This window comes from Polyodon spathula, chromosome 23, assembly GCF_017654505.1.
Source record: "Polyodon spathula isolate WHYD16114869_AA chromosome 23, ASM1765450v1, whole genome shotgun sequence".
In the NCBI taxonomy this organism is placed as follows: Eukaryota; Metazoa; Chordata; class Actinopteri; order Acipenseriformes; family Polyodontidae; genus Polyodon; species Polyodon spathula.
The window spans coordinates 21,790,425-21,817,750 of NC_054556.1; the positions used below are offsets into that span (position 1 = coordinate 21,790,425).

The window sequence follows — 27,326 nt, forward strand, 5'->3', positions numbered from 1 at the left end:
AAAGGCCTTCACGAATACATCATTTTCAATACAGCCCTTTCTCTTTATTTTGCTATCATCATCAGACACACACAAAAAAAGCATGAAAACCGCAACTAGGGAATCATTTAATGTTACTCATACAGGAAATTAAATGACTTTTACAAGATACTGTCACCATTGCCTAACAATGAATGAACCAGATTAATGAAGGCTCTAATGATGAATTAATGAGGGAGGACTGCAGTCCACTCAGACAACCAATGGATCATGCAGCCCAGATGTGGACAATTACAATGCATGTGACACACCTACAGCCATTCATATCACTCTTGCACATTAGAAGTTATCAATCAAGTAAATGTCTGCATTGCAAAATTTACAAAATGAGTTGGCCCTCGCTAGCAAAATAGTATACGGTGGAAAGGTATCTTTGTGGCTAAGTAGTACTGAGGTTCCAAGGACACAGAATGCAAGTGCATCCTGTACTGTGCCTCTCAAACCTGGGGTCCTGAGAGACTCACAATATATATCTAATAACTAATCAACATTATAAACCATGTTAACCAGTGTAGACCCAGAGCTGGTCCCTCTGCAGTGCATGAGGTGGGAAGAATGCAGCAAAGCTCAGTGTGAAGCCTCTCAACCAGATACTAAACAGAAAAAAGACACAATTTTATTATGATTGAAGCCAGTTCCCTAAAGATGGAAAGTATCTTCCTGTTCTTCATTTCTAGATGCCAGCCAAAGACAATGCTGCATATTGTTTATTTATGATGGTAAGTGCCAGCGCTATCTAGTGAACACAAACTAAATAAAGTTTCCTTTTGTATTGCTGGTAATGCAGAGGAGGTGTTCACTAGATGGCGCTGACACTCGCTAATCTATAGTAATTGCAATAGTAATCCCACTCGAAATAGTTGCAAGCATCACAAAAACTACAAAAATGTCACTTAAAGCTACATGTTTGTTAACTAACAAACAAAAATCTTGTCATTGAAACTGCTCTAGTTGTGACCAGAATAATACATAATACCCTCCTTCACCCACACACACCCCTATATAAATAATAATAATAATAATAATAATAATAATAATAATAATAATAATAATAATAACGTGTGTGTGGGGGGGGGGGGGGGGGGGGGGGGGGGGGGTATTATTGTTAAATAAACATACATAATAAACATGTAATATATAAAAAATTGAACGTTTGAGATAACAACGTTTAACGTTCAATGATTTTGCTGACGAATTAAAAAAAAACAAAAACAACCGAGGTTATCAAACCTAAGTGAAATTACAGTACTGTAAACATAACAGGGCGGTACAGATTGAGTTTCAGTCAAGCCTAAAGCGTTACCCAGTTTGGACTTCCTTATGCATGACTGTAGCTGGCGTCGTCGGTCGCTTGCGTTTAGCTGTGTTTTAAAATTAAAAAATGGACATTTTTACATTTATATGAGAACATTTATCATACACACCTCGCTCGGATTTGTCTGTGTTTAGACGTGCCTGAGTTCTATTGCGTTAAAAAAAGGTAAGTGTTGCGCTTTTTTTCTTTTGACAGGATGCTGTAGTATAAATTAAGGAGCCGTTACTTAACATGTAACTTTACAGTATAGTGTATTATAGGAAATAGCCTTCAGCCCGTGGGTACATATACAGAAATGAGTATATAACAATAACAAAATTACAATAAAAACACATTTTAAAAAACTTAAATAAAAAAAAGTTAGTATGTGTTGTGATCCGGTTTCAAGGGATATTTTTAACTGTTCAGTATTGTGCGAGAGACAAGAGGAAGCAACGACTTAACGTGTTTGCTTAACAAACTCTATATATTTCTGATATTTCTTTACTAATATTATAACAGTATTATTTAAAAAAAAAACTACAGTGGGTTAGTATTATACTTTACTGAAACGTGATGCAATGCTGTTAGCGGGTTAAGCCTTTTTTTAATGTACTGTTTTTTTTTTTTTTTTCCAATATAAAATATATTTTTATAAATCTTATTTTTTTCCATTCTTAATTAGATACAGTATATAGTTTACGTTTTTTTCTGTAATATACTTTACTGTATTCTGCAGGCGACAAACGCTTAATTAAGTGTTTAATAAAGCACTTAAAAAGTGGCGAAAACTACGATAGCATTGTTGTTTGTTACTTGTTACATTTTAAAAGTCGCTGGTAGTTAGGTGGTGCAAACTTGGTTGTATATCGGTTGTCTTTTTGTGCACTTCATTTTTTTTTTATTATGGAATGTTACTTGATTATATGCTGATAGCAAATGAGGAACCTGCAGACAGAGGCACCTTTATAAAACCCACTTGCACTTGCTGAACTGCTGTTCCTGACGCGTGTTTAACCCTTTGGAGTTACCGATAGTCAACATACCATTCTGTGCTGTTAGAGCTCCCTTAGGTGAGGTCCCTGTTTCTGGCTGGCACTGCAAGTTCCCCAAACCCCAGAATCTTAACTATTGCACATTGTCATCAATCTGTTTCATGAATGGCAAGCTTTAATACAAAAGGGGTTTGAGAAACATTTAGTAGTTTATCCCTTATTACATTAACAGGAAAAGAAATCAGAAATTTGACATGTGTTTTTATTGTGTACAGTATCTAGCAGCTTCAGGCTAAACCAATGAGAATTGTAGCATTCTCTCAAAATGAAGACAACATGAACCATGCAGTATGTGAGCTGGTTTTGTATCCATTGGCATATAAAGGACAGGTTCTCAGACCAGCTGTATAATACAATACAATTTCCATATTCTTAATCCCACGGTGGCAGAGCTGAGGCCCTGTGTGGCAAAATGTTATCCAGGCAGCAGTAGTTCCGTTGCCCCGTTTGATCTGATTGGAGTGGATGTCGTGGGCCCTTTGCATGGCACGGACTCAGGATAGAGGTTCATTTTAGTAATACTGGGCTATGCAACCCATTATCCTGAACAATACCAGTGCACAATCCATGGCAAATGAATTGGTCACAGCATTTGAAGTGGGATAACACCCCCTAGTCTCCAAGGGGGAACTGCAGAATGTGGCTGGATGTTAATTGATTAATTGATGATCAGTTAAGCCCAGCACTGCCACTTGTCTTGCCCATGCATTGATCTGTCACTCCCCTTACTTGCTCCTGTACAGACCTGTTTATCAGTACCAATCCCGAGCTGAGTTACAGAGTTATGGATTCAAGGTCATTTTTCTATTGGACAACACTGACTTCGATTTACCCAAAATGTATAATTAACTAAGTTTCATTTTGACCTTGAATGAAGTTTCATTTCTGCTTCCTTGTAATACTCTCTGGGGTGAATACACACTTTAAAATGCTCTTAACCTGTACTGTTTTTTTTTTTTTTTTTTTTTTTTTTTTATGCTGGTATATATAGTGCTATGTTTCTGTTCTTTATTCTTTTGTTTATTTATTTGACTGGGCTTTGACTGGTTCTTTCATTCTGGGTCTGGGTTAAGGCATCCTAAAATCTAATGCAAAAAATAAGTATTTCTCACAGCCAGGATTTATCACACTTTCTAAACACTTAAAAATATTTTATTTTGCGGAAATTCTTTTTTGAAAAAATGTGGTCGCTATAAAACCAGCACCTTGTTCTTGCCAGTTCAGTACAGTTAAAGTCCTCATAAAGGTTTACCACAGTAAAAGCACAACTCATTGTAATAAAACATATGGAAAGCATGGTAATGCATAGGTAAGCATTGCAAAGACCCTCAAGGTATAGTAAAGCATAATAATAAACATATCAAGCCAGGGCGGTTTATGGTTTGTATAATCATGGAAGAAGCATAGTAAAACTGCTAAATTACTGTGCAAAATTACCATGGGAGACTTTTATAAGGGAGGTTGAATGAGCTGCAAGTTTCACTGTTGGATCATCAGCTCATTTCATGGTCACGCTGGACTGAGAAGGTCCGATACATTCTACTGTAAGTTTATAATTTGTGCTTGTTTCTGTTCATCACAAGTGACAATGAGTGTTGCTAAATCCTTGCACTTTTAATAAAATGTGAAGCATTTGTTTTGAAGGTGTCAGCTTTGTTAAATTAATTAATTTACTGTCAGAGTCACTCCCATTTTACTCTTTCAGCACTGCAAAGAGTGAGAGAGGTCTAGGAAAAACACTCCCCTCAGACGCTTGTTGCAGTCTCCACTCAAAAGAGCAGGCCAGACCTTTTGATTGAGAGATAGCTCAAATGAAATGATCAGTGTCCTCTGTGTGGTTTTTATTATCTTGACGTTTTCGTATACTGTAATCGAGACACAATGTTCTGTATGTGTAACTGCAGCAAGGCAGCGTTTCAGTGAATGTTGGTCAGCAGCAGGAAAACAGACCCAGAGACAGATGCTGCAGTTTAAGCACAGTGTCCGCTTTAATTTAACACAAAACAAAACGAACACAAAGAAACATGAGGGCCAACATAAACAGTTCAAACAAACTAACTCAGGACATAAACACTGTTGTTTAAGCTAGGCCTTTTCCTTCACTAAACACTTCACAATCACACTCACACTCACAATCACACTCACAATGACATTCACAATAACAATCACACACTCACAGCACACTCACAATCACACACTCACACTCACAACACACTCACAATCACACTCACACTCACACAATCACAATCACATTCACACTCACACTCACACACTCACAATCACACACTCACACTCACAGTCATATAGTCACCATCACACTCACAGTCACAATCACACTCACATTGACACTCACAATCACACACTCACACTCACAATCACTAGCACACACACAAACATACTCGCAATCACACTCATACTCACAATAACACTCACACTCATTTCAAAATCTAACATGAAATACTTTACTACTGTTATGGCTTCTGGTAGGCTTTTTTTGCGATATCATTTGATTACACTATGTAACACAATTTTTGTTCCTGAGATTTACGATTATACTGTAAATACAGTATAATCGTAAATCTCGAAAAACTACTCACTTCTAAATCTTTTGTAGTCATTTTTGTATTACTTTAGTATAAATACATGTTAATTTGGATTCATATGTTGTTTTTTGTTGACTTTATGTGAACGAAAAGACACACATTTGCCCGTTTTCCCATTGGAAATAGTTATATTTTGAAATATCACTGTTCTGGTCACAAAAGCAAAGTTTGTGGGGAATAATAGCCATTTTCTATACTTTTGAGGCATAAGCAATTAGGAAATAACACTTACTACCCAGGAACAACAACAACAAAAAAAAAATTGTTACACGGTGTTACATGATGTTGAATTGTTTTTTTTTTGTTTGTTTTTTTTAATGATGTCTCAATCCTAAAATCCCCCAAAATTACATGGCTTTCTAGGGTATTGGACACGGTAACTGGGCTTATTCCATATATATTTCTGAGATACAGTACGTTCTTCACCACGGCCTGCAATACATGATCTCTTTCAACCTAAACACATCTGAACCTCAACGAGAACTAAACAGTGTCAAAATGAGTTCACTAAGTTTCCCAGTCTTAGTGCAGAACCTGCAATATAACACAGTACGTTACATTTTTTTTACGGTGCCTGCAAAACAATTTTAAAAAGTCCCGTTGCGTCCCGTGCGTCCTGTCCCGTCCCCCTCCCCCTGCACGTCCTTACTGTCATAGATTCAGCGCAATGGCAATTTAGCTGAGCCAGGTTGTTTTTTGGATTTTTTTGTGGTGCTTAATAGGGTCAGCGTTTTAAAAGTTAAAGCGAAACAACAGAGATGACTATTTACAAGCGGATTCTCGTGTCACGTCAGTTCAGTGTAATCTGCATTACAAGGTTGAGGTTCAGTTTGACAGTCATGGCATAGATTTATCACAGGAGTTTTTATTTTTTATTGGTTGAGTTGTTTGTGATAGTGGCTGCGGAGTTTGGCTGGTTATAATAATGAAAGGAACATCTATTATAATTTTCTTAAAATTAAAAAAAAAACACCTCTGTTTTTATATTAACTTAAATGTCATATCAACTTATGTTACCACACAGGAAACGAAATAGCAAGTTAAGAGCTTAACCCTCAAATCAGCAATATTTTATCACAAAACATACTCTTTCAGGTTTTATATTTCTTTTTTAACTGCAATGTTGTAGTTCTTATTCTCTATTAAGTGATAGTTGAAGTGTCATAAATACGTTTTTATTAATATGCAGTTAACCCTTTTCTGAAGTGTAGTTATGGGTTAATAAACAGTCAATGGATATGCCATGCTTGTGTGTATCATTAGACTACAACTGCAGTTCATATTTCATATGTATGTTGAGTATGTTTTTTGAGACTTGATAGTTTTCTGCTCCAGTAAAAAATAAAAAATAAAAAAAATACAAAGACAGGTATGTAAAGCTGCATCAGATAGATTACAATTTAAAATGCTGTTATTATTACAATACTACTAAGTGTAGCTGCCTTGATTTGATCTTACTGTGGGAGTCAGGGAGCGATCAAGATGGTGGTGGAGAATAGGCACCTTTTTCTGAATTTGGAAGTTTTTCAATGAAATGTTAATACAGGTTATTCCACACACTGGGGTGGTTAATGACATTGGATTGCTGTAGAAGGCCATATCGTGTTCATGTGTTATGATACGTGTTATTGATGGAGACCTATAACATGAAAACCACCTAGAATGCCTTTCCTTTTACATTTAAAATTAGTAATAATAATAGCTGCATACATGTTTGCTATATGTGTTGGTATTTAGTTTTTTTTATTGAATTTTTGTTTTAGCTGATTCTCTTGTAAATATCTTTAGAATAGTTTTGGCTGGGATATAGACTGTGGCCTCATGATTGCTGTTGCTGTATCCACACGGAAAGAAAGTACATTTTCAAGATTTTTTTTTAATGTTTAAAATAGAATCAGCGGCATCCTGACAGCCCATTGGCAATGAGACGTTGGTTCCTGCACATCCCTCGATCTCAACTCCAGGGATCTTTTCAATAGGCTTTATCTGTTTGGCTTTTTTTTTTTTTTTTTTTTTTTTTTTTGCAGGACGATGGGGTGTGCAAAATCAAAAGAGGAGCATGCGTCTGGCAATGAGAAGATCATGAAAACAGATTCAGTACGTAAATCCCAACAAGCTCATTATGTGAAAGATCCCACATCTGGTATTAAGACTGTAAGTAGGAATCTGGGAGTGGGGACGCAGGGGTGGGAGTGGGGGGTGAGTTGATGGGGGAGAGGGAGGGTAATGTGTTGCATCTTCTGGGCTATCCACCTGTCAGCAACAACATGAAATAACTGAGTGGCTTTAATCATTTCATGTCATTCTTCAGAAATCTTAATTGGTAAAAATGTGTCACAAACAAATAATTCCCATTTCATGTATTTTGTGCTGTATTCAGAAAATGAGCTCTTTCATCGCAAAGACACTTGCAAAGACCTTCAAAGCCAGTATTCAACCCATCCAAAAATGTAGTATCCTGTAAAACTGAACTGGACCACTGATGTAATATAATTGCCACGTTCATAAAATTCTCTTTTTTTACTAACACCTGATGAACAATCATAGTGACTAACACGACAGGACTACATTGACATTACAGTTCAGCTTTGCTATGTGTACAGACAATAGATTCATAACACCCAAATGAAATAAGAAACGTTTGCTTGCTAGTAAAACAAGTCCAATTGTAACGGTTCTTTTCTCTTTTTTTAATAGAACAGAAACAGCTCATCAAATCTGCCATGTACAACAGATGGTAAGTTTTGCTGACACACATCCATAACACTCAAACAAACGCACACTGAAAAAGGACTAGCCTAAATGTTTGTATACTTGACTTAGTTTCTTATACATTTGACATGCAGTGCAGCAACCCTTGTATCTTATTGGATGTGGCTGTTGCACTGTTATGAACAGACAGTGGTGAAAGTTTAAGAGGATAATGAAGGATCAGCAGAGTTTTATCATTCATTCAGCCCCCATCTGTTTCCCTACTGGCACATGAGAGGATATCACTTTACCTCCCTAATGATATACAGTAGGAAGGTGTTCCATTTTAGTTAGAAACTGGTTCTGCTATGTATGAGTGCTTATTTACATGCCTACAGGAGTACACTAAAAGAAGATACTGAATGTTTATTTTTTCTGGGCTCATTTATGTAAAACAGAAAACAAAGATGCAATCAGATTGTTTTAAAGGCCATGTATCAAGCTGTGGTATCAGTTCACACAGGTGCTTTGAATACGATGGTGGCAGCCAGCACAACTCCTAGCAAACATGGTTTGTGGTTTAAATTGGCATTCAAGACTTGTTATACAGCTGGTTTGATTTCTACTACCCTCTCACTCCCACTTCTTCGTGTGTTTGTTGCTTCTTACTTTGCATTGCTGTCCCAGTGTCCATATAGTCATCACTGTGTAGGCCTTTACCACAAATGACCGCAATGGCGACGTGGTAGAAAGTCAGATAGAGCAAATGTCCAGGACCTTACTGAAAAGCAGTAGGATGGCAAGGCTGGGTATAATGTGCTGTCCAAAACACAAACCCCACCTGTCAGCGTCTACTAATTCACGTTTTTACTTCTTTACATAAATAGGCAGAACCTTAAAGACAACACACTGAAGAACCAGGCTGCATACAGTAACGGCATAAAAAAGTAAATCCAAGCTAAGTCCTTATAAACAGTCCACAGTAAACCCCTCAGTGCATTCCTGGCCATTGACTTATCATGTCCCTGCTCTTTTACATGGTTTGTATAGAGTGTATTATCATAGAGACTTGGCTTGGGACCAGAGTGCCTTCGCGAGATACTGACCCTCATACAGTATGTGCCAGTTTGCTATGATCTCATTTGTGATTTGGACAGCCGTCCTGTTAGCAAAATGAACAGTTTTTGGCAAAATATGTATTTAAAAATGTCTAGCTGAAAAAAAGGGAAGCTGGTAGGAAGTGGCGGGTTTCAAAACCATGATTATTTTTAGGTATAAGCACTAAAACTGAGAATCTTTTTTTCAGCTCATTCTTAATTCACATGAAATTATGTTAAATTCACCCTGACTTGAACTATATTACTACTACTACTACTAATAATAATAATAATAATAATAATAATAATAATAATAATAATAAATGTTTTTCAAACGCACTGTTGTGTGACAGATAATGTGTGACTGCATGGAAGAATTATGATAATAATACCACTTAAACTGCTTCATGAATTAACTGTAAATTACTACTGTCAAAACCTTGCAGGTGTTATGACTCAGAAATCTCATTGCTTTCTCCTAAATACAATGTTGTTTAGTACATGTGATACCCAGTGGCACTGGAACTATTTTTAAAGTAGGGGTGCTGAAAGCCATTGAACAAAACTGTTACCCCTGTGTATGATGGAAGCCGTGCAAAGCCAGGGGGCGCTGCCGCACCCCCAGCACCCCTAGTTCCAGAACCCCTGGTGATACCATACAATTAGCTGCTGTATACATTATTATTAAATGGTATTTTATTCTATACCATTAGAACACAAGTTCCAATCTTGTTTCCGTTGACAGTGAGTCATGGTCTTACCTTTGCCTAGCATTAGGGTACCGCTTGCCAAAGAGGGTCTATTCCACCTGGAGATGTGTCTTCTTTCTCTTGTTCCTCAGGTTCTGAAGAGGTGGTCATCGCGCTATACGACTATGAAGGCATACATGACGGGGACCTAAGTTTTAAGAAGGGAGAGAAATTAAAAGTCTTACAAAAGTGAGTACTGCTGTTTGTCTGTTGGAGGATTGGGTTTGAAATCGGATATTACTATCTGAAGATGGGTCAGTCAGTGATATATATATATTACAAGCACAGAATTCCTGAATTATACAGGGACTGTGCTGTGTGTGTTTGATTTGATTGACTTACTGAGCATATTGCATTTAATGGCCTCTTCCCTGTGACTCAAAGTTTTGTGGTTTGAGTTTGGCAGGTCAATACTCATTACTTTACTATAGTCTTCACAGCCATGTGTCAGAAGTACCAGTGGCAGACTGACTAATCTGTGAACAGGAGCGATGACACTGTTGTTGCTAAGTACGTTAGTTTTATCAGCGTCTGGGGTGCAATTTTCTTGGTTACTTCTTAAAATATATAGTTATAGTAAACTTTCGTCATTCAATTCAAGGAACAGGAAATGGTGTTTTTTGCAACAAATTTTTTTTTCATCATTAGCAAACTATAGAATTCTTGCCTGTCAGACATAAAATGACCAGATCTGAGATCCGGTGTGATACTGTACAAATGAAGTCCTGGGAAGTTGTAATCAGATTTAAGTGCGAGCACAAACCAAAACTATAAACCAAGTCACACCACCTCAGGAATCAAATGCAAACATGCACTTCCTTTTCTTACCACAACTTTATTTTTATTTTTATGGTGGTTGTGTGACTGTTCAACTGAGACACTGCAGTACAGTAACAGTACTCTTTCTAAACTCCTCCACTGTGGAATCATTTGACACTTTCATCTTTGTTATGATACTGGTTGTTTCTCAAAGTTTCCTTTCATGATAATACTTATCTGCAAAAATGTTGTTCCCATCACAGCATCAGCATGTGCACAATATAAGACTGACTGCCATTGCTACATCCTATTTAGTATTACAGTAGCCTGAATGTGTCTGATTTGTCACATGGCCTCCCTGCATGAACCACATTGCTCTTTATAGAATGCTCAAGTAACTCTTCCCTTTGCGTTGCAGGTCGGGTGAATGGTGGAGTGCCAAGTCTATGAGCACCGGGCAGGAGGGCTACATTCCCAGTAACTATTGTGCCAAGGTCAACTCACTGGAGAGCGAGGAGTAGGTGTCACCCCTGCTAATGGACTGTACCCAAGTCCTGTCACAATACCCATCTATATGTATCATCATACTATTCTTTGTGCAGTATAAAGATCACAGGATATTAGGATCAAATGAGGCATGTTTTCAAAGCATTTACTCCAGTGTTCAATGGTCTACCTCACTTGATCATGTTACTTGTTATACAAAGAAGGTGCTTATTGCAAGTAATATTACAACCAACCTACCAGGTATCATGACTCCAGGTTAGCCCCAGCGCAATTCCATGTCACTCAATGTGCAAGTTTAAGGGATGGCCAAGTAGAGAATTGTAAGTGCAGTAGTTTAATAATATAGAATGAAGATCAGGCTTATTTCAGTTTAACAGAGTGAACTTGAACAATTAAGAATAAGCTGACTGGCTAGTTTGACTTGCTGTCTTAATTACAGCCTGCATTGGGAGTACATGTTTTACAAGAGCCTAGTGGGCTCAGTGGTGAAAGTGTGCAGTCAAGAGTTTACAAGGAGTGCTAAGAATATATGGGCATCTTGGTAATTACTGCGTCTGCTGTGCTTTGTTATGACAGTGCTGCTGCGTGACTACAGGAAGTGTTTGCAAATTAGATGGCTGATATTAATCAACTCCTACATAAAAACGTCAAACCCTTTTCCGCCCTATATGACTTAGCATTTTAGAAATCCATATATATATATATGTTTACATATGTTTCCAGACACCAAACTTGGTGCCGAAAAAGTACTGAAACAGAATGACTTGGGCACCATGTGATCCAGAGGGTTACTCTGGTGCAGCAAAGGGCAGTTCAAATGCACTGAATTTGTATCAGTTTAATAATAAATAACTGCGTATTTACTTCCTTCAGATGGTTCTTTAAAGGTGTTAGCCGTAAAGACGCTGAAAGACAGCTTCTTGCACCTGGAAATAAAACCGGTTCCTTCATGATCCGAGACAGCGAGACAACCAAAGGTGAGTTCAATGGCATTGCCTGTCATTCTCTCTGCCATTGGGATTCAAACAAAATGGCACACTTTTGATTAGGAAATGTCATAAGGAGTTCTGGGGAAACTGTTATCACCTTGTGAACTTCATGAGCCCTGTAATTATCACTGATGTGCAGTAACTATAGAGGACGGTTTCAGACATGTATTAGATATTGTTAGATGATTTCTTATCAGTCTTAGGAAGCACCAAGGGGTGCTGAATGTTTTTTGTGCCTAAAGTAAGTGACTTTTTCAAAGGAATCGCCTTTATGTCCAAGGTTTGCCTCCCTTTATCATAGGCAATACCTACTGGTAATTGTGTGACTAAATGATCTTGATCTTTCTGTCCAGATGCCCTAAGTGTTTTCTTAACCAAATCTGAAATATTGCCTGTCTCATGATGTCCCAGGCTGTTTTATCAGTTTCTTTGTTACAGTACGGTGTTGTGTCAGTCCTGTTTTTATCCTGATCTGTATCTTTTTTTTTTTTTTTTCACTGGCAGGAAGCTATTCACTGTCAGTCAGAGACAGTGACACCCAGTCTGGGGACACGGTGAAGCATTACAAGATCCGAACACTGGATAATGGAGGCTTTTACATCTCCCCGAGAATCACATTCCTCACCTTGCAGGAACTCATCAACCACTACAAGAGTGAGCACTGGCTTTGCCAATTGACTGAATGGGGCTTGGAGCTGCAGATCCACATTGCTATAATCTGAACACATCCAGCCTTCAGCTGGATATTGATCCTACTTGTATTATCCTCCACAGGTTATTTATTGACCATCTTATTATCATAACTACATACAGTAGTCAAATGAAGTCTGCAGAAAAGCAGGTTTATAAACTCAAGGGAGATAGCACTGAGCTCTGCCACTAAATAGACCATACACTTTTGCCATTTTAGTCAAGCTGGCCTACAGCACAGGAAGTGATTAGGTAACAGGAAGCAGCAGCAGCAAAAAAAGAAGAGATCTTCTGCTTTATAAAATAGTAGAGGAACAAGGGATAATGTTCTTGGGGTTAATGAAAAAAAAAAGATTTTAGAATTTGTTTATCACACCTTTATACCGAAGCTCATTAGCGCCACAGTTAAAATAATATTTATTGCTCTTCTTACGAGTTAATATTGGGTAATTTTGCAATAATATTGCGTTAGTCTGAGATAGTTTTCATCAGCGATAAAGATGTCATAATACAGCAGAAGTGAAGTGCAGCTGAAGTGCAGTTCCCTAAACGTGAAACAATGTGTTTCCATTGGTGTCAGTTTGTGCATGTCCGAATGCCTAATTTAGTTAAAAATAAATAAATAAAAAAAACACATTCAGTTTTCTATAACATATATTGTAGTTTTTGAAAAAATATTGTTACTGCAGTAAATGAAGGCATATTTTCATTCAGCCCATTTCATGATCACATAGATTAGGCCAGGAGTTTTGTGTGTCTGGACTCCTAGAGACAAAGAAAGTAGAAGCAGGGACTGTCTTACCTATACAATAAATACATTGTATTGGTTTATCATTAAATACAACCCATTTTAAAACAAAATGAAGAGAATAGTGACATGACTGCTGTGAATTACCCAAATTATCTATTTATTACAAAATAACGCAATATTATCTCGTAATAACGCAATCATTATTGTGAAATAATGCAATATTAACTGCTAATAACAGAATAAATATTTTATATCTGTGACGCTAATGAGCTTCCCTACCTTTTAACCAAACAAAACATAACAAAAGGTTATGTTTCAGGTTGATAATTCACTATCTAGAAGCCCAGATAAAAAATGCATGTTCACTCTCTAAGATGCTGTCTAGGAATTCAATACGATTGTGACTGGTAAATGAGAGAGCTATCAGCTGTGTAACTTACATTCTTCAGCGACCTCACACTGGTTCCAGTGCCTGTATCTTGTATTGGCTGGCTGATTCATTTATTAACTATAAAAGTTGCCTGGGATGTTTATCTACATGTTTATCGCTCTGCCTTTGGATTGTGCTGTAGCACTGTCTTAAAAATCGTCGTATGCAAATTAAATTTTGTAGAAATAATTCACACATTTCTTATTGAATTCATACGCAGTAAACATCTGTTTAATTACATGCATTACACTTGTTCGTATTAAAACACCATAACATGAGTTTCCCATCTACTGTACCTAGAGAACTGGTTATCCAAACTGAGGAAACAACATTCTTTGATCGTATCAGAACCCTGGTGTTTATGTGAGCTGGTGTTCTGTTGTTTGACTTGTTCAGCTGTCACGCTCGCAGTCTTTATCTTTGTGGGTGTTGTTTGGGTGTTTAGGACAGGGGGATGGTCTGTGTCAGGCCCTGACGGTGGCGTGTATCAACCTGAAACCTCAGAAGCCATGGGAGAAGGATGCTTGGGAGATCCCGAGGGAGTCTCTGAAGCTGGAGAAGAGGCTGGGGGCAGGCCAGTTTGGGGAGGTGTGGATGGGTAGGTCAGGCTTTGAAAAAAGCTTCTATTCACACATTGACTTCCTATGTAAATGTTTTGATAGAAGCACAGAAAAGACAAGGTATGTAAGATTTTACAAAGTTTCTTTTTAGTATGAATCTGGATGAACCTCCTACAAGTTTACAACACAGCTGGTGTTGCGTTTGCCATGTTAGTCTTCAGGGAAGTTCATCAGTTCCCCACACTTTTCCTTGTGCAGTGCATTTAAGTCTACAAGTCTTTTCTATAATTCTCTGAACTTTGCTTTCACAGTTTTAGGTACAGTGCTATTTTTGTACTAAGGTACAGAGCTGTACACTTGCTATAAGGTCCAGGCAGGTTGTTCTTTGAGACAGGTCTCTAACGCTGGCTTGACTGCACTTTCTGACTCCTCCTCTTCTGATCCTTTGCCTTCAGCCACGTACAACAAGCACACGAAGGTAGCAGTGAAGACGATGAAGCCAGGGACCATGTCAGTGGAGGCGTTCCTAGACGAGGCGAACCTGATGAAGATGCTGCAGCATGACAAGCTGGTGAAACTCAACGCTGTAGTCACTAAGGAGGAGCCTATCTACATCATCACTGAGTTCATGGAGAAAGGTGGGTGCATCGCTCCAGCATGCGTCTGTCTGATCATTGCATTGAAATGAGGATGAACTGTTCACAGACTTTTCATTTACAGTCATTATATACAAGTTTAAAAAATAAATAATTAATAATAATAATAGGGCCTAACAGTGAAATAACTTCTTCAATTTTTAAAGGGGTTGTTTCTTGCTAGGTTTAAAGTCCCACAAGTGTTCTGTGCTTTTCTTTTCTAATAGACACAAATATGTTAAGAATGGCTGCTGTCGTACAAGGTTACTCATGGTTCATGGCCACCATTGCACAACTACTTGTTACTGCACTGCTCAAGTTAAATATACCCTATTGTATTAAACCGCCTCTGTGTCATGGCTATTGGATACATTCTGGATACAAGTATTGAGTCATAATGAATAGGGTCCTAACCCTAAATATTTGTGTGGTAGCACACAACCTAAAGTAGCGATAAACCACGTTTATAAAATCAATTGTTATTGGCAACAACTTTAATTCTAGATTTGCACAAGTCTCAGCTAGAACACTGTTGTTTAACAGTGCACTTCCTGGTGCCTGCTTCTCACTTCCTGTGCTGTAGGTCAATTTCACTCCTATGGTTTGGCTGCAATCAGACCATCCTATGTACAGCCCAGGAAGTGATTACATAACTTTGAAAGCTCAATCAAAAATATGAATATCATGTCATTTAAAAAAATCAAGTAAGGATGTTTAGAATGCTGAAAGGGGTGCCAGTGATACAGTAAGTTGTCCACAAGTGCGATTTGAAAGCCTTGGCTATCACTCCTTTGAACAGTACATTGGTTCATATCTGAAAGAGGTTCCGCTTTCATTATAGTTTGTATGACTTGAAAAAGACAACATGCGTTTTAATGCACACGAAGACAATGACATTTGCACATTTTTTTTCCAGAAGATAAAATAATTCTAACTGAGAAAATAATACAAAAATTTAAGACTGCTTACAAGTCTGAGTTGGTTTGTTTTTCATTTAGTCATTTTACTGGGTCGAGTTTTGATAGCCAAGTGAACCAATTAGTCTTCTTTTACTTTTTCTATTGGCTAGTGTCTTCCGTTCTGTGTAATTATGTGATGCTCATATAGCAAGTCTGTAAACCACATACAGAAAAAACCTCACAGTAGAGGAAGAAAATAGCACATAGCAGACTTTTTTTTTTTTTTTGTAGCTCTAAACATCACATAGAAAATAAGTTTCAAGACAAGATTACCATTTTTTTTTACTTATAAATAACATAAGGCAGTACACATTGTGTATTGGGCCTAATTCACTTGATTTATTGAGCTATTGCATTATGCTGTTGTACGGTAAAGGCTTAGAAAAGTATAGCATACAATACTAAAAGCATTGTAAAGGATGCATATTGCAGCATGAGAAATGCATGGGAAACCTTAAAATCACTGAGAAAGCATTTGTGCCACAGAGCTATACTGTGTTATCACTTTTATTTTCCCAAATATTTGTTGAGCTGACAAAGTCAGTGAATCACAAATGCTTCTGAATTCTAGACTGGTAAAGCTGTTCTGACAGACTGGAGGCAGTTTACTTGGAGAAAGGAAGTCAGTACGGGGTAAAATTATGATCCCGCTGAATAAATGGGTCATGTTTGATTTTACAAAAGGGAACAACTGTAAATAAGTGGTAAATAAGTTTGCAAATGTTTTTTTTACCAACATTTGAAAATAAAAAAAAATAAAAAACTTGCTACATTTGTTAGCTTGTTATATTATAATTTGTTCCATCTGCAACTTTTTCCCATTATATAAAACTGCCTGTGTCATGTCCCTGCAGGCAGTTTGCTAGATTTCCTGAAAAGTGACGAGGGAAACCGGGTGCAGCTCCCTAAACTGATTGATTTCTCTGCCCAGGTAAGACATATGGATTGCTGGGCACTGTATAAATGGGGCAGGATGTAATTTTATTAGGGGAAATCTTTTTTATTCTTTGGTGTCATAGATAGCATAAGTGTTATGGAATGGTTTCGGAATTCAAAGATCTTTACACACACTGTAAAGCTGATCCACTGAAGAGAAGATACCTCGCACAGCAGCACTCTGTCTGGATTCAATAAATGAGTGCACATAGTTGTCATCGTTTTTGTTATTGGCTGTCACGAGGATAGCTGTGTATTAATCCTAGGGTTAGATCTGCATCACTTGTTTGATTCTCTGCCTCATAATGGATCACATTGAGCTATTAATGTCGGATAAGACATCACCAAAGGGAAGAATGTACAGTAGTTCCCTCTTAATAAAAGTACCTATGTTGCTATAGCAAAGCTTTGATGCCATTTAAGTCAATACCATGGCTTTATAGGTGCTATCATTTTGATGTAATAAATAGATCCAAGCTAATTAACACATTTAAATGCACTTTGTGGAACATGCAAGTTTTTGGTCTCTTCAACAAAAAAGAAAACATTTAATATTAAAGGACCCAGTAAGAAGAATCACAGCCCTACGCACACAGCGGAACAACCACACGCACACACACCCACACACAGCCCAACACCCTCACGCCATAACACAAATGGCTATGATATTGCTCTAATTTTCCATCAACTGTTAAAAGGGCTTTTTACTTCTCTGTCAGTGCAGCTCAGTCACATTGGGGCTACCCTCTAAACACAGCTAATTATGTTGTTTTGACCTTAGTCTTACCACGCTTGTGTTTCCTTTTAATAGAACACAACCGCATGACATCTGCCGCAGCAACAAAAGGTGACAAGAAAATGAGTCTGCATTGATACAATACACACAGTGTTCATCAAAAACAATAAGCGTCTGTGTCGTGCGTCGGCCTGCGTTTGAATATTCAAATCTCTAGAGGCCGAGTTGAGCAGGATAATTCAGCTTCAGTTATGCTGTGGTTTAAACGCCATACAGTTTTATGATGTGAGAATCATTGCTTAAAAAAAAAAACGAGTGATTTTCAGGGGCGCGGTTCAGCATGAACAAGGGCTCGGCTTTATATTGACCTCAGACTCCATATCTAAGGTGCTCTGTGTATCTCTAAGGTCTCAGTAGTTCAGCTTGCATGCTTCTGGAGAACAATTTCTGCTTCCTTTTCTTTTAAAGATCACCCACACTGGAGTCTGTGTTCCTTTGTAGTCCAATCTAATCTATGAAGGGAAATCTCTTGCCATTCCAGAGCCCTTGGACAAATTATTTTAGACATGTCCAAACATAATACTTTTAAAATCAAGAGAGCTCTTCATAGTTCAGTTAGACAGTAGGACCCAGGTGGGAGGAAATTAAATCTATTCTGCAGTGATGTATCCACAGGTGGAGGGGCCTGTGCACATACATTCCCACCTTCCTTCACACTCTACTTTTGCATGACATTTAGTCTGATTGCCAAATTAGATTAAACTTTGCATAGACATTTGTCACAATAATTCTTTTTCACATGCTGTGAACACTTCCGCCACACTGCTCTTAGAGATCATGGTAATCTATGGGAATAGCCCTGTTAATGTGTTACCTTTAAAATTGATTTATTAAAAAGACAAACAAAGCTTTGCTGGTTTAGCTAACTAATGAGACTTAGGTGCACCCCTTCATTGGTTCAGCCACATGCTTACAGTTCCTGTAAAATGCCAGGTCCTGATCTCTTGCCAGATTATTTGAATGATCCTAAAGACAAGACTAACATGGGCACCGCACCCCTCAGTTTTAACACATGCAGTGTCAGTAGTGAGTTTTCCTTCGTGCTATTTCCCACTGAGTCCCGTCGATTGGTGTGACAAGTTGTAAGTTAATAAATGTGTTGATAGAGTAGCCTGTATGGCCCATGCAGTTCCAGCTGCCTCTCTGAAATGGCAACAGCTTTTGAGCTTTAATAAAGCTAATTATAACAATTAAAGAATAGGTATGCAAAACTTCCCTAACGAGAAAGGAGAAGAGGAAGTTATAAAAGCAGAACTTTTTTGTGATTAGATTGTTTTTGTGAAGCCTTTACAGGGAATGGCTTCAGCGAGCACCTGTTCTCAGAAGTTTTCACTACAAGGGAGGGGGTTATGGGGAGGGGGGGGGGTCATGTTTAAATATAAATAGACTTCCTCTAACTGCTTTAAATGTGTTTGAAGCAATTATAGCCAAAGAAGAAAACTTTGCTGGGCTACACACTGGGATGCACACCCTTCTGTGTGTCGCATTTTAATTTGAGCTTGCCCTCAGCTCCTTGGCATTCCCTGGCCCTCCTTCAGGGTCTCATCTTGGACACTGGTGACTCAGTTTATTTCATGTAGTCAAATAAAAACTGATGAGTAATTTTTTGTGTCTGGTGATTGTGTTATAACTGGCAGGTGTCTGTGTCAGATGAGAAACACGCTAGACCTCAGCAAGACTCATTCATGTCATCTTAATATTACTCAGAATGGTGACACTAAGCAGAGTTGAATAAGGGTGCCTGTTTTAATGAGGAACTTGGAAGTACAGCCAAGTTGAAGACCATTGCAGTGTCCTGTTTGCTGTTTGGTTATACATTAATACAATAATACGTTTTTTCCTCAAAGTGCTATTAAGTGGGGTGGGAACCAGTGGTAGGACTGATCAATGTGACTGCATCCCATTATATTCAATATTCAATGTGGTTATAATAAGCAGTGGGTGGCATTAACAGGGTCAATATCAAACAGGTTTGCCTGTGTTATGAAGAGACAATAGAGAAGCATCTGTACAGAGAGGTGATTCTTGAGTTCAGTCTGTTGCTGAAAGTGGAGGGGAAGTTCGTTCTCTGCTAAGAATGTGGAACACAGCGCTCAGCTGCCAGTGGTTTATCCTCTCCAATTTCAGAATATGTTTTCTGTTTGCAAATGTTATTTGGAAGAATGGTGCTTCACCCTTTTCCGTTTGCAATTTGTGCAACTAGAGATTGTCAGGGTCGGAAACCTTTGAGATAGGAATCTCTCTGTCACAGGGTTCTGTGCTTAGCTCAACCAGAGTGAAAAGATAAGAGGACAGGGTTTACATTAAATTTATGTCTAGACATAGTACATTGAACTATATTGTGTATCCGCAGTCCCCCCTGTAACACCAAATCCATACACCATATCACTTACTAGAAAGTGTTACACATGTAAAATTCATAAGAAAACACTGGGGGGAGATTATAGAGCAAAGGTCCTCAAGTTATTATTATTTTTTTTGTCTTAATATGGATTGCCAATTAAAACTCAGGAAACAACAGATCACAAGAAAGAAAAACAACACTGCATGTTCGGCAGTGCTCAATTCCTAATTTTTGTCTCCAGAGAGTTGCATTTCACAAAAAAACAGCCCTATGATTTCCTTTACTGATAGAAATGACAACTGCCAGATGAGGTCAAAGCTCCCTGGGGGGGGGGGGGGGGGGCTGATTTAGGTAGCGTGTTGCTATAGCGAACAGCCACGCCCACACTAACCACGCTGATAATGTCAGTTTGCTGGCTTGTTCCCTTATAAATGTTTCCCATTGTATTTCTGTATGGTATTTGTGCACTTTACAAATGCTTTTCCCATAGTTAAACTACGCATTTAACATAGATAACTCTGGTTTGCCATGTTTTTTAATATGCTTTAGCATACCTCTCTGTGCTTTACAATGCTCACCTAATGCTACACCATGCTTTCACTGTGCTTTATTACTCATGCCTATGCTTTTACCATGGGACACTTTTAGAAGGATTAATAATAATAATAATAATAATAATAATAATAATAATAATAATAATAATAATAATAATGTAAAGAATGATGTAGCAGCTTAAAGTATCGGTATCATCCTGACAGAAAGCTCAGACACCCATACCGATGAAGCACTCAAAGGTACATTTAGAAATACTGAACAACATTCTCAAAGGAACTTTGCAAGTTCAATTGATTATTATTTCTAATGAAAGCTCAGACAACAATACGACAGTGAAGAGAATTAATTCATTTGTATGTTTCCAATATTAGCACTCCCCGCCTACTTCCAAATACATTGACTCCTAACATCCTGTTCAGATTGCAGAGGGGATGGCTTATATTGAGCAGAAGAACTACATCCATCGGGATCTGAGAGCTGCCAATATTCTGGTGTCCAAGTCTCTAGTCTGCAAGATCGCCGACTTCGGGCTGGCCCGAATCATCGAAGACAACGAGTACACGGCCAGAGAAGGTAAGTTAGGAGAGCTGTGCCGTAACAAGAACTTACAGAACTCGTTTAGTCAGTCAAAAGGCTGCATTTCATTCGCCAGTCAATAAACAGCACGTCCAATGATCATATGGAAAGGGCTTTAAATCTTACCTCAATCCATTCGTCCCCGCTGTACGTCAGAGTTCACCTCCACCTCCCCAGCCTCCATCTGTTTTTTCGGCCTTCTCTAAAGGGGAGGGTAGTTATCCTGCCCCCCTGCCCGTGACTTCTCTACAGTCAGCCTCTCCACTATCAGCAAACTAAATTATGGACAGGGGTACCTCGAAGGGCGAGGTCAAAGATGTAATGAAAATATGTATAATGTTGTATTCGTTGCCTAAGCTTTGATACATCTTGTTCTCTAACGCACGAGTTTTCCTGACTGAGACAGCTGTGTAACGTCAGTTCTTTCATGTTTTCAGGTGCAAAGTTTCCTATCAAATGGACAGCTCCTGAAGCCATTAACTATGGCTCTTTCACGATCAAATCTGATGTCTGGTCCTTTGGCATCCTCCTAACAGAAATCATCACGTATGGACGCACTCCTTATCCAGGTCTGTACATCACAGAGTTAATGCATTAAACAGCGGCTCTGCTGTTTCTCCATTAATGAACTGTCAGTGGTGACAGCCTACATAGTATTACCGCCAGCCTTCTAAATCTAAAAGGATGCACATATCATATAGGGCCAGGTTGGCTGGGGTTATTTTCTTGTGGTATACGGTATTAATGTTCCAGAGCGATGTTTTGTGGTTTGATTTATAACTGTAAAAAATGTGGTTTACTGCAGGAAGGTGTCAGAGAAAGTGTTTTTGTGCAAAAAAATTCTGGCTTTCCTTTGTTTGAGAAATCTAATGAGGTGTTCAGGGAAGTTATGCTCTGTGGAATGAATAGCTTTGTAGTAGCGGTGTGCTTCCTGGTTCTGTACAATGTGATTGAATTAAGCCTGTTTCTGAACACACCTTTTATAACTCAATAGATTTTTTAGAATTGTACCTGTGTGGTTTACAATAGCAGTCATGGTAGTTAAAGTAACTGCATGCAAATACAGTTTTTGATATTATTCATTAATGGATTTGATTTGAGCCTTTCATTTCCATTTTGTTTAAATCCGACAGGCTTATGTAGAACTTACTTCATTTTATTGTATTTTATTTTATTTATTTCTTAGCAGACACCCTTATCCAGGGTGACTTACAATTGTTACAAAATATATCAGCTGTAACTCTGAGGTGGCTGCATGGCAGGCCTGCAGAGTGAAAAAAAAAGCGGTCGGGTGACGGCACGTGTTTCGGAGAAAAAAAAAATTTGCTTATATGAGTAAAGTCCAGTAAGAACACATAGTAAGTACGATGAATGGATGAGAATGATTTCAATAAGAGCAATTACAAAAAATGTGAACATGGATACCTATAAGATTCAAGTCAAACACAAGATACAGGAAGTAGTTATAACTAAGAGCAGTAGTAGAATATGGCAGGGTATGGAGCAATTCAGTGCAACTACTAGCTGATGCAAGTACTGGTAGAATTGGTTGCCATATAGTCCAGTATAGTCAAGTGCTGTCTGAACAGGTGTGTCTTCAGCTGTCCTGATGTCCGTGGGTAGATCATTCCACCACTATGGGGCAAGGGTGGAGAAGGAGCGGGCTCTGGAAGCAGGGGGGGTGCAGCTAATCTGCTGGTGGTGGAGGAGCAGAGGGGGTGAGAGGGGGTGTATATCTCTGTATTACAATATTTACATGATTCATTCTATGGGTGTGAGTTTTTCAAATACATTTCAACTGTTATTGAAAAGAACAGCACGTCACTAGCACTAGCCTCGTTAACTCAGAGGGTTGTTGTCATGCTGGTTCCCTTATTTCCTTATAAAAGTTTACCGCTGTATTTTTTCTCTTTTGCCCTGCTTTTCCTGTGGTTTATACTATGCATTTACTATAGTTTACCCTGGCTTGCTATGTTTATTAATATAATTTACCTTGCTATTCTCTACAATGCTTATGTATGCTTTACCATGTGTTCACTATGTTTGATTGTTCCAGTCAGTCCCTGAGTCAGGTGTTTTTTCTTCTCTCAGGGATGTCAAACCCGGAGGTGATCCGGTCCCTGGAGCGCGGGTACCGCATGCCACGGCCAGAAGCCTGCCCAGAGGAGCTCTATGAGATCATGCTCAAGTGCTGGAAGAACAGACCTGAAGACCGGCCCACCTTCGAATACCAGCAGAGTGTGCTGGAGGACTTCTACACTGCCACTGAGAGCCAGTACCAGCAGCAGCCTTGAACGGGAGAGCAGGACACCGAATTGAAAGGAATACTTACTGGTGGAAGGGGAGGGCTACAGTAACTAACTGATAACTCCATCACACAGTGTGCGCCACTTTCTAATAAGACAGATTCAATACAAATAAAATAAAATGTGCAAGTCGAAGGTTCATAGCTTTATTAAGTGATTTTTTTTATTTTTTTTTTTTACAAATATTTATTCTTTGTTAGTTTTATTGAAAATCATTTGTTGTAGACTATTGCTAAAAATGACTAACAATATTTGATCCCTGAATATATTAGATAAAGGGCCTAACTGGAAAAACAAGTTAACTGAAGGGATGTTTTGTGCAGGTTTATTTTTTTTTTTTTTTATTATTATTCTGCTTAGAAAAAGATCGTGGCACAAACTTTGCACTGGAGAAAGGTTAATCAAGCACTTCTGTTTCTTGTTTCTTGTCTGAGATAAAAAATTATTTTTTTTTTAAAAATTTAAAATTAAATCAGTCAAACATAAACACTGACAAGTAACCCATCAAAAGATACAGGGTTTGATCCCCAAAGCCGATTGCTCCAAATCATCATAAGCACTATTTTTCAGAAAGAAAATTTGCCTCTGATAAAGTTAACAATCCATTTGTTATAGTGCTGTGATTGCTGTTTTTGCCTTGCAGACAAAATGTGTGCTTATGGAAATTTGCAGCATGTAGCTTTGAGAAGTTAGCCCATAGTTGTTTAATATATTTTTCTTTTACTTATGAGGTGCACAGTTAAACCTGGCTACAAACCCGCATTCAAACTCCTTAAGCACTAATCCTCTCAGGGAAAGACTTAAGTGTGTGTGTGTGTGTGTGTGTGTGTGTGTGTGTGTGTGTGTGTGTGTGTGTGTGTGTGAGAGAGAGAGAGAGAGAGAGAGAGAGAGAGAGAGAGAGAGAGAGAGAGAGAGAGAGAGAGGTGTCATATCACAGTGCCAGCAGATCTCAGTTTTTACTATGAATGAAAATTCTGAGTTTAGGGGGATTATTGGAATAGATTTATTGAGTCGCTTCTGAAAAGTGAAAACATAAATACTGAATCTTGGCGCTAGAGCAAACATTTAGTAAAGCTGTTCCGTTTGTGCTTCGCTTAAAGACAGCTCTGTAAATATCTGTCTCAGTTCAAATGTGCGTATTTATTCATTTCAAGTAATTTTACCAGGACAGCTCCCTGCAGATTCAATTCGGTACAGTGATATCGGAATTGTCCAGCTTGGGGATACACCAAGCTTTGTTTTAATTTTACCTGCAGAAGAAACATAATGTCAAGGGAATTAATTCAATTTTTTAGTTTCCATTTTGAATGTTATTGTAGCTCATGTTTTCAGCATTCTTAAATGGCAGCTGGTTACTGACCTATTTGCTGGTATGTGTATTAAGGGCTAGGTTGTAGGAATGTGACTAAATCTGTGTACCCTTTTGTTCCTAAGTATGGCCTATATTAGGCCAAGGTGCTTCTTTGAGTTGTGGATTAAGAGAACTGAGCCAGGCTTGGGTACCTGAGTTAAAACCTCTCTTTTACATGATGTCAGTGATGATGTCACATCTCGTTGCTGGTCTCTTGGTCTAAGCCAGATCCCTCATGGTTGAAAGCCATGGGGATGGCTTTCTTCATTTGTCATAACATCCATTAGCCACCGGGGGGAGTCCACCACACACGAGAAAGTCTTGGTAACAGGAAAATTAGGATTGCCAATCATCATATAATACTATATAGTGTGTGGTCCTTATACATAAATAATGCCAAATGAAGATTTTTACATTTTACGCAGATTCCTTTTGAAGAAAGTTACTGTGCACCTCTATCTCTGTATTATTGTTATAGTTATTGTTATTGTTATTATTATTGTTATAATTGTTATACATACATTAATTGAAAAGACCTTGCACCCTGTTGCTCTTGACTCCTACAGTGGTGTTACTCTTCAACTCTAGAGGTTCTTTAAGCAAACTAATACTGTTCTGTGCAGGTATTGCAGCCTGTTCTTTCCTGCAGTTATAATTAGGCTATTGGACACAGAGCTGCAATATTTTGCTGCAAAGCGTGCAGTGATATTTTTCTTTTTTATTATTATTTATTCATTCTATTTGACAGATTATACTACTGTACTAGGTTTGGTGACATTTTAAACCCTTCCCATAGCCAATAGGAGGTACCATGGACAGCCAGGACAGATACTTCACATATAGCAACAAATGCCACTGAGATTGTCAGTCTTACCCCCTCTTTTACCTTTTATGATGACTCCAAGAGCTGTGTTCTGCGGCTCAGACACCTGGATTTGTATTATTTTTCTGTTGCTCAGTCCAGCTGGCTGCTGTCTTGCTTGCTTTCTTTGGTTCACGTGTTGTTGAGAATTCTCGTGATAGTAATATCAAGTCATATCAGGAATGCAGGCAGCTCAAATCAAATTGAGCTGCAGATTGGCAATATAAAATCTGGGGCAAAGCCAATGTCATTACAATCTACTAGCCTGTACTCTTCATGTCTGCTCCTGTGCCGTTTGATAAATCTGTATTTTAGTTTCCTTTTTATGTCACATTTTGGAATAAGCCATTAGTTAAATATCGAAAGAGAAAAATTAGCATGCCCTCCACCTGAAAAAAGGGCCCATGGCCAAAACATAATGTTGAGGACCACTGGCGTAAAGTCATCACTTAGGAGACTTTTGAATCAAAAATTGAGCATCACGGGATGTGATAATACAGGAAAATGCATCTTTAAATATTAAATAATTTATGCCTATTCCATAGCAAACTAATAAGTCAAGTGAAAGCTGAACAGTGATGTAGTGTTTGCTACACACACACACACACACACACACACACACACACACACACACACACACACACAGTATGTGTGTTATGGTCCTTTTTATATGTATTTTGTACTTTTTTAACCATAATGTAATGTTATGATTATTTTGTAAATGTTGTATTTAACAGTTTCAGCCATAGACGCATTGTACTTTTCTGTGTAACAATGCTTCATTGATTTTGCAGATTTGCTTATTAAAAAAAAAAAAGAAAGAAAAACATGACTTCAATGGTGTGATTGTGGTGTGTGTTTAAATGGAATTTACATGCATTCTCTTTAAGGGAACAAAGCATAAAGGGCAAAGGAGAACCTGTAACAGTTCCACTGAATAACTAGGCAGAAACTGATATACAGTATATGTGAAAGGGGATCCGAACTGTTGAATAAGAAAACAAATATTGATTATTATTATTATTATTATTATTATTATTATTATTATTATTATTGAATTCACACAAACATGCTATACTGCAGGCAACTTCCTTCTAGTAGGATAAGTAAGTCATTGACATCTTTCATCAACAATTCTTCTGTACTGTAACACAGTCATTTTAAAGGGTTAAGTTATTTACTTATTAACAATGGTAGTGTTTTATATTGCTGTATATGTATGTCACATGAAAATCACAACATGCTCAATACAACATTATGCTTAAAGTAAACCTTTTTGTTTTATTATTATTATTATTATTATTATTATTATTATTATTATTATTATTATTATTATTATTATTTTGATAGAGCGGTGTTGCTCGAGCAAACCAGCAGCCAAGTCCAATTGCTTAGTCCCCTCCACCTATGATAATATGTGTTAGATTATTTCGGGGGAATATTCTTATTTTTACGCTTTTCTGCAATTGTGACTGCCGCAAGGCTGACACGTCCAGCAGTACAGCAAGACTGTGTAGGTAGGAGATGCAGTAATGTATGAATTATAATTGAGATCATTGTTTCCTTCACCAGCGTATTGGGCTGTATACCAGACAAAACATTATATATCATTTAAATATTTTTTTTTTCTTAATAAAGGCACCAATAAATATGCTAATTAGTAGCTAGTGGGTGACAGAGATTATAGTATTTATTAGGTTTGTATTCTGTGTAAACGCAACAACAACTGGGCACTGCACTTATTTCAATACCTAAGACCAGAGGAGATGGGTCGTTAATTGCTTTTTATGCA

At 38.0% G+C, this 27,326-nt stretch overlaps 1 protein-coding gene across 2 annotated transcripts; it reads left to right on the forward strand.

The window, feature by feature from the left end:
• Positions 1-1,367: 1,367 nt before the first annotated feature.
• LOC121297688 (tyrosine-protein kinase HCK-like) lies at positions 1,368-26,173 on the forward strand. 2 transcript variants are annotated; one of them, XM_041224130.1, is made up of 13 exons: positions 1,368-1,519; positions 7,019-7,145; positions 7,689-7,728; positions 9,621-9,717; positions 10,706-10,804; positions 11,668-11,771; positions 12,288-12,437; positions 14,100-14,252; positions 14,670-14,852; positions 16,663-16,739; positions 20,859-21,012; positions 21,453-21,584; positions 23,107-26,173. In XM_041224130.1, exons 2-13 carry the CDS (start codon positions 7,023-7,025, stop codon positions 23,307-23,309), a joined length of 1,515 nt encoding a protein of 504 aa, XP_041080064.1. In that variant the 5' UTR covers positions 1,368-1,519; positions 7,019-7,022; the 3' UTR covers positions 23,310-26,173. The 2 variants fall into 2 exon arrangements, with proteins under 2 accessions (XP_041080064.1, XP_041080065.1); XM_041224131.1 differs by having other exon boundaries at positions 7,019-7,088.
• The last annotated feature ends 1,153 nt before the right edge of the window (positions 26,174-27,326 follow it).